Source organism: Polyodon spathula, chromosome 7 (assembly GCF_017654505.1).
Source record: "Polyodon spathula isolate WHYD16114869_AA chromosome 7, ASM1765450v1, whole genome shotgun sequence".
NCBI lineage: Eukaryota > Metazoa > Chordata > Actinopteri > Acipenseriformes > Polyodontidae > Polyodon > Polyodon spathula.
In genome coordinates this window covers 7,887,946-7,901,365 of record NC_054540.1, presented here as the reverse complement: position 1 = coordinate 7,901,365, position 13,420 = coordinate 7,887,946, and the positions used below count along the sequence as shown (strand labels likewise).

General features: G+C 38.4%; 1 protein-coding gene across 8 annotated transcripts in view; it reads left to right on the top strand.

Moving 5' to 3' along the window:
• Positions 1 to 13,420, top strand: part of LOC121318095 (homeodomain-interacting protein kinase 2-like) — a 77,678-nt gene that overhangs the window by 36,160 nt on the left and 28,098 nt on the right. For all 8 annotated transcript variants that reach the window (XM_041254375.1, XM_041254381.1, XM_041254380.1 and 5 more), the window contains one exon: positions 11,516 to 11,639. In XM_041254375.1, coding sequence (XP_041110309.1) covers positions 11,516 to 11,639 — 124 coding nt within the window. The remainder of the gene's footprint in view (positions 1 to 11,515; positions 11,640 to 13,420) is intronic.

Sequence of the window (13,420 nt, the reverse complement as noted above, 5' to 3'; positions counted from 1 at the left end):
TATCTTTGGCAGGTACGGTAAGATGACTATAACACAAAAACTGTTGCTTACAAAGCATGACCAACTTTTCAGTCAGTAAAATTGGGGTTATCTTGACCTTGTATTGTACTGCACAATCTGTTCTCATTAGGTGACAGACACAACCAGCGGGAGGCTTTTTTTTTTGTTGTTGTTGCTTCTGAAAAGCCATAGGAAAGCCACTGGACAGACCCTTTTTTGCTCAGTGAAGTTGGGGGCTTGGGTCCAGGAAACATCTTTCTGTCTCCTGCCTGTGACGATGGCCGAGCCAGCCGGGAGTGAACAGCTGTGTGCAGCTGAGTGCGTACATTAGGACACAGCTGTGATCTCAGAGCACTTAATTCCACTGGAGAAGGAGGAGGGTCTGCTCATATCCTGTGTCCACTGCAGTACTCGAGAACACAGCCTTTGTTCCCAGTCCAAGATGTGCCACAGCAGTTTACCACAATTCAGCATGTCACTCAATTTGAAATGGAAGAAGTGCACCAGCCCCCACAGTGACCATTCCACCAAGCAGGACTTTACTGCAAATCCTACAGATAAATGTGGTATACACAGGGAAGCATGAGTGATCCCTAGTGTTTGCAAGACTTGTCTCTGAGAACACATAGCCTTGCTGTGTTACAGTGTATCTATCTAGATCCATATCTTCATCTACCACTCGCTGTCTTCATCATGGTTCACCATGGTTATTTGCTTCATTGCTTTCTAATATGTCAAAATCAGTACAGCTAGCCCAAACATTATTTTTTGAAGGTTATTCACAAACAGACATTACAAGGAAGCTCAATCTTCTCTGGAGAGCTATTCACAAGTGTTCCCGGTAACACCTGCTTCACTACAGCGCTCCCCAGACGATGAGTAAACCGTGGTATCATTGCTGACCGTGATTGTTTCATGGGGACTCACAGTATAGCAATGACTGCTTGTGATGTACAACCATTTCCTGAAACTCCGTGGTCTTAAACTTGATTTAGTTGTGGTGCCATAAACCCAGCATGGTCTAGCACTGGTTAGGCATGGTAAATCAGGGATGGTCATGTTAATAGTTCCTGATTTAACTGTAAACAATGGTTTACACCATGTGGATACACATTTCTGGTTCATAGCTTAATCCTTAATTACATATAATTATTAATAATTCCAGTCTTACCTAATGCAGTTATAAGGCAGCCCACCTCGTATTTCCATTACACTAGCACTTGTATTCTCATAAAGCAGAACACACAGTCGGTCTCTTACCTATTCTAGGACACCTCAATGTCAGTCATAGGAAAACAACGACTGATGACTGTGAAGGTGAACAAAGCCTAAAGCTTCTCTGAGTTTGAGTTCTTCTAAAGCAAATAATTGTAATATAAATACAAACAAATACCCTCAAGAAGAGTTATCAATCAGTCAGTCGATCTTTATTTTATATAGCCCCTTTCATAGTGGACCACGATCACAAACACTTTACAAGATACAGTGAAAAACAATGCATGATACATTAAATACAAGGCTAAGATGTGAAAATTCTAAAACATTGTGGGTGTGTATGTCATATAGAATCATGAGTTATAGTCTAAACAACCAAAACTGTTCATTGTAGAAGAACTCAGACTCCTCAATGCTCTGTCAGTACAGATCGCTGCTGTTCCAACAATACAGGTGTTTTCAATGTTTTTTGCTGTTCCTTCATGAGGCAGTGGTTGTCAACCTTTTCCAAAGAGGAGACCAGCTATGTGTCAGACTACTACCAGCATGGGACCAAAAACATCAATAGTTCAATGACAAACTGAATAAGTACCAGGTACTAGAAGACTCTTCCGCAATACAAAATATAGACATATATTTGGGGCATAATGTCCTTGTAATTGCAAATCCCAGCAGGGTGCATTTTAGCTGTGAATATTTAATAATCTTCGAGAACAGATGGATAAATTGCAGCGAGGATGTCGTATGGCAGAAGCACAGAGCTTGTTTGTTGATGCGATGGTGTTGCAGATTAGTGGTTTGTCCACATGGGATCTCCTCAAAGACCACAACAGGTACTCAGACCATAGGTGGTCTAAGCCTCTAGAGCCTAGAGGGTATAATATACCCCCATTCAAATATAGTGTCAATAATACTTCACTGTACCATTTATACTGCACTTACCTGTGGTTTTATTATGCTGTAAATGGTTGCCATTTGTGTTGCCCTTTCTAATGAGTTCATTGGTAAAAAGGGCTGCTACTGGAATAAGGTAACATCTACTGTAGCTTTAATTTCCCACCAGAAAAATGCCTTTGTAGTAGGGAGGACCTCTCTCTGGGAATTGTTGGAGTGAATACAGGTGGCTTGTTCAGTGGTGGTTTAGGTAAGTTGGGCTACTGTAGCACAATATGCTGCATGTGTCTGTGGACTCAGTCCATCTTTCAGGGATACCTTGATGGACACAAGACAGTTACATGGGCACCCACTGTCCTGATCCTGCAGACTAGGGCATTCTCTCATTTTCTGGCTAGAAAGTCTACCAGAGCTTTATGCATATTTGCAAACATTACTGTAACAGTATACAGTATGTGAAATGAAGACTGCTGCTTGCCACACATTTACATTGTATAACATTGGCTTCAGTGGCTGTTGGTGCCTCAAGCAGATTCTCATTTTATTTGCCCAGTTTGTGAATGGATAGAATTTAATTTGCATGGGGCTGTGAAGATTTACAAGCAATAAAAACGTATGTGTCTTGTATCATTCTAAAATCTTTTTTTTTTTGTGTATATGTATGTTTGTATTTGTATTGATGTGTAGATGGAACCTTTTTATAGTTTCACTTATATTAGTAATAGACATAATCATATCATCCCCTGTGAGTACTTTGGTAGAACAGTCACACAGTATGTTGATTTGTAGATAGTCAGAGGTCCTCTTTTGGTGTTTACCACAGGTAGGGTGAGGAGTTTGCTGTAGAGGGACATTGTGGAGCAGTGCTGTAAATGTATAGTGCATTGTAAAATGTATTAAAACACAAAAAGTGCAGGAAATCTAGAAAGGGCCCTCGTTAATTCATCTTTATATTTATAGTGGCATTTTGCAATAAAACTGTGCTTAACTTGACATGTCTAAGAGGAGAGAGAAAAAAAGTTGTCACAAGGAATTTCAGTACCAGCAAGTACATGCAAGGTGAAAAGAGCCTCACGGACAATGAGATTGTCAAGATTTATTAACCTCTGCAAATTAAAATCGACGTTCACGCGAAAGCGAATGTTTCCTGTAACAGTTTCAAGGAAAGGATATTTATTTTTCCCTTTTGTTTTCATTTTTATGTCAATTCCCTGAGCTGAGCAAAGCTTGCTGATTACATTCATGAACCCCTGTGGGTCCAGATAGTGGCAGGACCATGTCTGTTTGGTGCACAGAGTTGACAGAGTGGGGCTCAGGTGTCTGCTGGAGAAGTGACCCAGTGGGATTGAAAGCAAACTGGACAAGCAGTAAGGTTTGGTGCTTGGGAGATGTTGAAAGAATGTAATGTAGTAAATAAACACATGAATGATATTGTAACATGGAATATGAACGAGTGCCATCCATTTGGATTCTTGTCAGTTCATTAAAAATGATAAAAGCTGAAGAGTGCTCTGGAAAACCTAGTGGCAGTGATTCACAATACTAGTTAAAAATCCATGCAGTCTGTGTAACGTACTCTAATATTGTGCATTCATATAAAATAGTATAAGAACTGGATCAGCTGAGGCAGTGCAGATGTTTTTTTGCACTATGCCATTAGGTCTGAGGCTGTCTCTTTGCACTGGAATGACACTGCTAACAAAAAAGGAAAGAAACAGACTGAATATGTAATGACTGCTCATGTGTTAACATGCCAAGCTTGTAATGTAGTTCTAAAGCAAATTAAAAAGAAAGAAAGAAATGCAATACAGTTATAGCAATAAATTCTGAATGAAGGTTCTTTTGAAAAATTATAACAAAGCTTTGGGTCAGATAATCAACTGTATGTACAGTATCTTCATTCAAATAAAGGCAGCCCACATATTTAGCATTTGACCCTCAAAGGAGATATGACCTGCACCTGGACTACAAGGGTCTGCTAGTGATGCAAAACCAGCTATGAGATCTCATACCCATGATTTGACCATGTCTTCTGAAGCCAGTCAAACACTGGGGTCATTAAGATCTTTCCAAGAGAGAATAGTGCTAACGGTTGCATGACACTTTTTTTTTGACAAATTCTGGATCCATCCCACAAAGACAACTGGTAACATTTCTTTGTCTCTCGAGCAGCTGTCATCTGAGGAAAGCCTTTTTGTGTCAAATTGATTTTCCAGGGGGTGGGAGTTGGAATACAGTACGTGGCCAGCCTTGGTTTTCAGCCCAGCAAATTCAGTCCTTTTCTGAGGAAAGCAGGTCTCCACTGCAAATCAGTGTGAAACTGCTGCTTCTGTGCTTTCCTGAATAACCTTCTCTTCCATACCATTCAAACAAGACAGAGATGGAGAGACAGTACCAGAGCTCCATCGATCTTATATTGTCTGCCCTCTTTTTTATGTGACTGTCGCATTAGCTAAGGAGTCTTATTGTAAAACTCAGTGCTAACTTGATTCAGTAGCGAAGGTGGAAATGAAAAGTATCATTGATAGGATCAGTAGCATGCGGGGAGGAGAAGAAAAAGGTAATTATGGAATTGAAAAATGAGTCAGGAATGTAAAACAGCCCGCTTTTTTGGTGTTATATAATGTGGGTCTTTGTGATAGATGGGCTTCTTTGTTTTTTAAGAAGCTGTTTTGTGCCCCTTAGAAGAAAAAAATTAAGAAAATGGTGTATATATTAAATGTGGGAAACTGGTTATTGGCAAAGCTTATGAAGGTCATAATTCCATATCTTAAGTTTGTATATTATTAAAATGATAAGCAGCCAGGAGTTTGATGTCAAATAAATTGTTCATGCCTCGTAGCTGCATGAATAACTTATATTAACAAACTCACAGACAGCCAGATATAACTTGCAGTGATAATTATGAGCAGATTTACCAGGGGCCTGATAGTTTAAACTCCTGGAACCTGGTCATTTCAATAATATACCTTCATAAGAGAAGTTATGAAACCCAGGACTTGATGCAGGGCTAGTGTGAGTTTCAAGCCATTAAAAAGGGCAATACAATACAGCACATAGTGTAGCTGGAGAGCTCTCAGCTGTAGATTCCTCTGATGTCTGTGAACCGCATTCAATACCTGTGTGATTTCATGTCGCTCAGGCACCCTTGTCAGATTTGTTATTTTCCTGCTCAGCCAACGTGCTCCTAAAGTAAAAAAAACAAAAACCCAAATGCATTTTCCAGGGGCTCAGGTCTTAAAGATGGGTTATTGCGTCTCTTCTCCCAGACCATGCAAGTAGTGACCAGTTCACAGAGATTGGGTGCAGTGCTTCGAAGCAAATAAGAAATCCACTATTTGAAGATGTGCAGTATGGTTTTGAATTTTTGGTTTTGTATTATTAAATATATTTCAGAAGGATGTTAATGCCAGTGGTTAAAAAATGTTTGGGCTGTATGCATTTATTGTCAAAACAACCAAAGCAAACAACCCCTTTTTGTGAAATCAAAACAAACTGAAATGTAAACAAGGTTTGTCTTCTAAAGGCACTGAGTCCAGAGAAGGTGAAACTATGTAACCGTGGACAAAAAGCATTTACCACTGGTAAGTTTTTATAGCTTTTTTCGTAAAGCGAACATCAAACTGCTAATGATACAGAATGACCAAGAAGCAACTTGGCCTACATGTAGGTGAATGCTGGAGCTCCTGGTGGGACTTACTGCTATTCATATGAAGCTTTGTACTGTAACATCAATATTTTCATTTTAGAACAAACTTAACACTGTGGTAAATACTTTGAGAATATGGCCCCTAGTGCTAAAAACAGTAAACATGTTGGTATACAATGGAAAATGATTGTATGGGGGTGCTGCAACTTTATAACCCTCTAGTCAGATCCACAGCAGTAGGGGTCTGTGATGTGAGTTTTTTAACTGTATAACCCTGGAGTTAGATCCACAGCAGTAGGGGTCTGTGATGTGAGATTTTCATTTTTCCCTGTCTGCTTAGAGGGTAGATGTGTGATTGTTTCTATCAGCTTGGTTTACCAATCAAGAGATGTGATTGTTTACATAACTGAATTTGCATTGAGAGTCATGCTTGATTGCACAGTATGCAATGTGTACTTGGATACAGGGCTTTTGACTTCATTGTGACTGACTAAATGTTGGGCAGTTTAGTAGCACAGATGAAAACAAATACTACTAGAGCAATGATGTGCATTGTACATCACAGAACGGCATGGTGACTGCATATTACAACTGTTATGTATGTAGTTCTTGCTATGTACCATTATTCTGTATGTGGTTCTCGCCAACATACATTTCAGTTACAAAACCGTCTTACTGTAGAAATGTAGGACTGCAGCAACAATACACTGGATGTGTAGTGATGCTAAAATGGCAAAAGTTTGCTGACATTGGATAATACATATAGGACACATCACAGAAACAGGGAGGTTTGTCAGTAGGGCTGACAGAGAGAGGCCATTGCTAACCTCCACAGCAGAAATAGCTCGGCTTTGTTTTGTCAACAGAAGTCTCTGAGAGCTTGAGCAATACTGTATTTCCTGTATATTGAAAATGATTTAGAGAACATCCTTTTCTGAGGGCATCTTTCATGAACTATAGCTGTAGTTGCTCTTAGTGAATGGAAAGTGGGTTCATCACAGAGCTGTTAGCACAGTAACAATGGTGTTTGATGTGAGGCATGTAACGCAGTAGTAGTTTTCCGGTGCAAAAGACAGCACTCAGCCTATGAGACAGTGTGTAGTTAAAGTACAGCAGTTGCTTTGGAGTACATAAGCTAGGGGTGTATATCTGTGGGTTACGATACCCGGGTACATGGGTTGCGATACGATATGTAGCATGACACAATTAGTAAAATGTGATCAATTGTTATTGTGAATTTGCACAATAAATTCTTACATTTTAAAATGTGTATTGCTGTCAGAAAGCTTCAAATAAACAACTAAGGGTGGTTATTTTACAGCTCCTGTGTGCCTGTTAGTTGTTTCTTGCTAGTTCTGTAACACATTGCACTTTTTGACAAAAAAGAGTGTAAATTTAGCACACTGGTAACTGCTTTATGAATATATCTATCACCATAGTGCAATAAATAAATACATAAAACTGGCTGAAACCTGGACTTTTGGTTATACTTGAGGTTCAGTGTTGAAAACCCCAGTACTAGAGAACCTCTTGAAGAGGCAACTTTAAAACAAGTTCATCAGAGAAGCTTACAAAACTGTTGGATTGATGTTTTTAGAATGCAATCAAATCAAAAGGCTTATATGAATTGTGCACCCATGCTTAGCAGAAACTCCTTTCTTAGTGGAACAGAGTTTCAACCAGAGAGTCAGAAAGCAGGACACCCAGGAATCCTCATTCCCTTAGGCACATTTAAAATAAATAGTATTTGCATTCCTGCCGAAACCTAGAAATGATACAGACACCTAACATGCAAATATACTGATTTCCTCTAATTGGCATTCAACGGAAATTCAGTTTTGCTCATTCTGCAAATAAGAGGCTTCCCAGTCACATGGTGAAAGAGAAACCTTGAGAGAGGAGGGGTGGGTCTTCTCTACAGAAATCGAAACTCATCTCACTGCTTTTTAAAGAGCTGTTTGCATTTGATATGTCCCTGGATGGATTAGGGATAGCCGAGTGAACTATTAGTGGTGCTAAAGATAATACCACATGCTGAACTGTCAGGGTTTTTTTGTTTTTTTTTAGTATAGGTGTGCCATTTGAGTGTCATTTAAGTGCACCATAAAGTACCAGTGACAAAATACAGTACATGCAGATGCAGAGGTCCTTGTGCAGGCTGTCAGGGGAGCGCAGGTTCACATCATGGCTTTGCTAACTTGCTGATCTTCAATAGGAATTCCACGGCTCCCTAGGGTTAGGGACTGCCCTTTTCTAACTACATTTAGAAGTAAAAAACGGTTAATATAGCGTAACACTTTGCTAAGATTAAAAAGACAAACAATTCTACTTTGAACAGTTTAAACAAGACTGAACTGTTAATATTGTCTGCATCTGAAAGCATCTGCAAATGTCGGAACTATTTAAACATTGATTGAGTTTATGTACAAGTTTGAAGTAACTCTACATTACAACTTAATACTGAATGCAACTGAAACTGCTTCCAAACTGAGTGGTCTTAATTCCAGCACCACAGACTCTACTTAACACAGTCAGTGTACGTAATGTACACGAATCCTGCATGCACGGTACATAACCATACTGAAACCTGCTTGCTTATAAAAATATGGGCTAGATTTTCGAAAACAAGTGTTATTGTATCGAACATGTGGTATAGTAACGAGAGCTTTGGTAGCAAGTTATTTTCAAACCTAACGTGTTCATTAAATCAATCTGTTAATACTTTGAAATTGAGTCAGTGAGGTCATTAATGAACGCATTTCTCATTAAAAAGCTTAAAGGATACATAAGTACCTTTTTATTTTATTGTGTTACGTGTTCCCATGTGTTGCTACTATGGTTTACGTAAGTGTGTATTGTTTAATTTTTTTTTTTTTTTTACATTTTAAATTGCATTCCCTGCCTCAAGATGCCTTCCCATGTACCCGCATGGACCTCTTAAAACTACATTTCCTATCATCCTCCTACTCACTGGTAAATCCATCTGTTACATATGTGAGCAGGAGGATGATGGGAATTGTTGTTCGTTATTCAATCAATTAAAACCCTCTTTTTGCAAGTGCTAATTTACTCCTGATAAATTGTGACAATTAACACGTTTTTGCTTTTAAATTCTCACGTGAACAGAATAGTTGCAAGAAGCACTGCCCATTAAGATAGTAACATTATTTCGTTAATCAACATAGTTTCGGAAATCACGTTAGCATGATTATTTAATAACGAGATGGGTGTAACGACCGCTTGAAAATGCCAAAATCAATGATGCATTCCGATTTGTTGATTAACACTGGAGTTATCATTTACAACCTTTTGAAAATCCTGTCCTATTTGTTTAACTGTTTGATTCCTGTTTGTGTCTATATAATTCTGGTACCATGATTTCTAACTTCTTTCCGTTCTTCTTACTTTTGTTGAATTTCATTTTGCCTGTTGTGAGTACTGAAGTAAGCATTTATGATTGATTTGAGATTCTTATATATATATGTGTGTGTGTGTGTGTGTGTGTGTGTGTGTGTGTGTGTATATAGAATAGTAGATGGGCTTCAGTGAGTTGCAGGGAAATCATTTCATCGAGGGTTTCTGTGACATCATAAATTACGAGAGCGAAGGTCCAGTGATTTATAAATCGCTATCCGTTTAGTTTCTCTGAGATACGAATGCACCAGCTTTACATCTTTTTTTTTTTTTTTTTTAACTCATTCTCATTTTGTTGATCATTGATGAACATATCTGTACTGTGGGTGTTGTCGAGCAATTGAAAACAAGACATTTTGTGTTTGAATTGAAAATGATGGTCTCTAGGAGTCGAATTGGTCAAAGTTCAAGTATATTTTCCTCTAGAGGAATTATCACTTTTTGACGTCACTACTGTAGTATTATCCTTTGTTTTAGAATGGCTCAGGGTGCAAATATAGCCTTCGTCCATGTATTATATATTAATTTTTAATGTTAGCTTATTCACTTAGTTATTTGACTGGTTAACCTCTTGATGTTGAAACTGGAAAGCATACCTTAGCTTCATATTTTTTTTCTATTTTGTTCATAGTTATTTTGATATATTTAAAAGCATCTAATGCTGGCATTTTTAATATAATTTTAGATGAAATATGACATTTTGTAAAGGACTAAAACCCTATTTTTATATTTAAATATGAAACACATAATGGAGGCATCGTCCTGTATATTAAGACATTAATATAAACTAATATGTTTGTATATTACCCACATAGTGGGGGGTGGCCTAGGATATTGAGGTATTATTGTTAAATATTATATCTTCATAAATATGCACTACACTTCTGGTGTTTCAGTTTCAGCTTCCATGAACCTTCAGGTTGTTAAATATTTGTTAAGATTGCCACATTTTCATACTGCATTCATTTGATTATTATTCTTGCAATAACTGTAGAAGCTGTAGAAACAGCTCTTAATAAAGAACCATATTAAAGCTTCTAAAGTAGGAGATGTGAGTACTAATGTTCTTGTTATAAATTCCAACCAATATCCATAGAATATTTAAAAAGACCAAGCACTTGTTATTTGAGATACAGAACATAATGTTTTTCTTTCTTTTTATTTTTTTTATAGTCCTCTTAAAGTAATCTCATCCTCTCTGGGTTTACATATTATTATTATTGTGTTATCTGTTTATTATGCCATGCTGTGTGTTCTTTATCATCTTTTATTACTGTTATGCGCTCATGTATTTGGCATGTTACTGTAAATAAAATAAGCAGGCGTTATCACTAGGGTACTCTCTGACAAAGCCTGAGCACGGTAGCGTTTCTGTAGGCCAGTATAAAATCTACTGCAAGGGGAGTGCATCACTTATTTCTTTCCCCCTTAAAAAGGGAAGTCTAAAGCCGGCTTTTGTTGAGCATTGTGGTAAATGGATATTTTAGTAAAGGGGCTGTACATTTTGCAATATTTATGTATAGCCAATGAAATGGCTGCTTGTTGTCATGAAATTGTTATTTGAATGTTGTGGTTTCCTAGCTACTCTAGGGAGTAAGTTAAAGCAGTATTTTTAAGGCTCCATTCAGAATGTGCACTATCGCATTAAGCTCTTTAAACAGCACAGAAGTGTCATTTACAGTGTATACAATCAGATTTTGCAACTAAGTCCTCAGAACATCTTGGGCAATCACTTTAGGCTACCATAGCCACACACTTATAAGTTACATCTACACCTCCATCTTCAGTAATTGTTTCTTCAATGTTAAACGGGGAAAAAAAAATCACTTTGGCAAGGACTTTATGTTAAAATTTCTGCTGAAATGTCCGTGTTTTAACAATTACTGTTGGGGTGTAGTTTATTGAAGGTGCAGTACAATATCATGGTGAACTTCCAGTAACGCGAAATAAAAGCATGGTTACACATTGACAGGAGTGGTAATTACATATAGAGGAAACACAATGGAAAAGCACAGACAGGCAAATGATTGTAAAACTTTGTCTTGGGTAAGGGTAAGGTCTACAGTATCATCAAAAAATAAATTAAAAAAACCCCATTAAATAAGATGCTTATTTTGATTTTTGACCATATATATATATATATATATATATATTATATATATATATATATATATATATATATATATATATATTAATGTTGTATATATATACATGCTGTTGTATAGTTGTATATAAGATTGGCTGTCATAGGTTGGAACATGTGACCCTTCATTGCAATGCAAGGGGGTTCATGCTGCTGTTTAGTAAGGCTGCTTCATGCTGTTTTTTTGTTGTTTTTTTCAGGGCTCCAGAGATTATCCTCGGTTTACCTTTCTGTGAAGCAATCGATATGTGGTCGTTGGGATGTGTCATTGCAGAGCTGTTTTTGGGGTGGCCGTTATATCCGGGGGCGTCAGAGTATGATCAAGTAAGTTTCAAAGCCAAACTTTCTGACGTTAATCCCGCACGATATTTGTAATGAAATGATATTGTAGTTTTCTTTGAAGATATTTACATGTGCAGAACCACATTCTTTCCCCACTTACGGGGCTTGGGGACATACTAGTATTTACAGTGAAGCCTGATGTTTAATGCAATTGGAATTGTGCACATCCTCAAATTGGACAGTGGGATGGTTGAGGTTTGAACCAGAAGACAATCATGGGAGTCTCATTGAATACCTGACCAGTCACTCAGCTCCTCGGATCACAATCATTTCAGCATACTGCATCAAGATGTCCACATTTTCAAATAAAGACAGCTTTATGCCAATATTTGTGGAAATTACAAAGAAACAAAGAAACATCCAAACAATATATTGCATAAAAACTGTTTTTCTGCTGCATAAACACTGACACGTAAACATGGCTCCTAAGAATTTCATAGTTCCTAATGTGGACTGCCAGACATTTGTAAGGACCACTGGCCTAGCACTTGTGAAAAGGCATTCTGGCATCTTAAATCATAACTTGAAAGTCATTACCATTACTGGTTAGAATGCAGAATGGCCTTTCGGTCTAAAGAGTCCAGTGAGCATCATTGTGTATCCAGATCTCACGGCCCACTGCACCAATGCTTGTTTTCTGTTCCCACAGCAGCCATTCATTACAATCAGAGCAACTACATTGTCGCAGGTTGGAGGGCGATTTAAGGAGGATTTTTTAAAAAGGTCCAAAATTCTAGTCAGTCCCTGTCCCTTGGCAAATACGATTTTAAATGTCTTTCGTGAGTGCCTGTAAATGTGAAACTCAATACCTTCAAAGTTGTGTTGCCTTTAATGGATTCCCTTATGTTTGCTACAGTTATCAAATAGACATTATAAAATACCAGAAAATAGGCTCCCGAGTAGCGCATCCAGTAAAGGCACTCCGCGTGGAGTTCAGGATGTGCCCTATAGCCTGGAGGTCAGTCTGGACTGCCGAGCATGGATGGGAGCTCCCAGGTGGCAGCGCACAATTGGCCAAGCGTCGCCCAGGTTGGGGAGGGCTTAGGTCGGCCATGGTGTCCTTGGCTTACCACGCACCAGCGACCCATGTGGACTGGCTGGGCACCTGCGGGCCTGCCTGTAAGTTGCCCAGAGCTGCGTGGTCCTCCAACGCTGTAGCTCTGAGGTGGCTGCACAGCGGGCCTGCAGAGTGAAAACAAGCGGACGGCTGGCGGCGCACGTTTCGGAAGACGCATGTGTCTGTTTTCGTCTCTCCCGAGTCAGCGTGGGGGTGACAGCGGTGAGCAGGGTTGAAAAAATAAAAATTGGGCATTTCAAACTGGGGAGAAAAATCTGAAAAATAATTGCTAATTCCAAATGAATAAATAAATAAATTAGATAAAATACCAGAAAAAAGATAGAATGAACTCTGACATGAAAGGAGATGTATGGAGATTTGGAATTTGCCTTTAGGTGCATGAAATGCTGATAATAAGACGTGCTTGAATATGTGTTGTGATGAATACGCCAATGCCATGAAAAGTAATTTAACAAGGGTGTGCAAAATTGCTTTGGTGCACATTCCTGCGTGCTGTTTATTTCTGGTGCATGACCTGTAGGTCTCATGTCCTGTTCTAAATGAAATATCTGTCTAGTTTGTTGTTTTGGAGACTAACAAGATAATACACAGAGGATCTGACCTTCTGATTAAAAACTGTCTATTCAGTAGATACAAAATATCCCAAGGCATTTTTGGTAAAGTAGGCTACCAAAGATCTTATTAA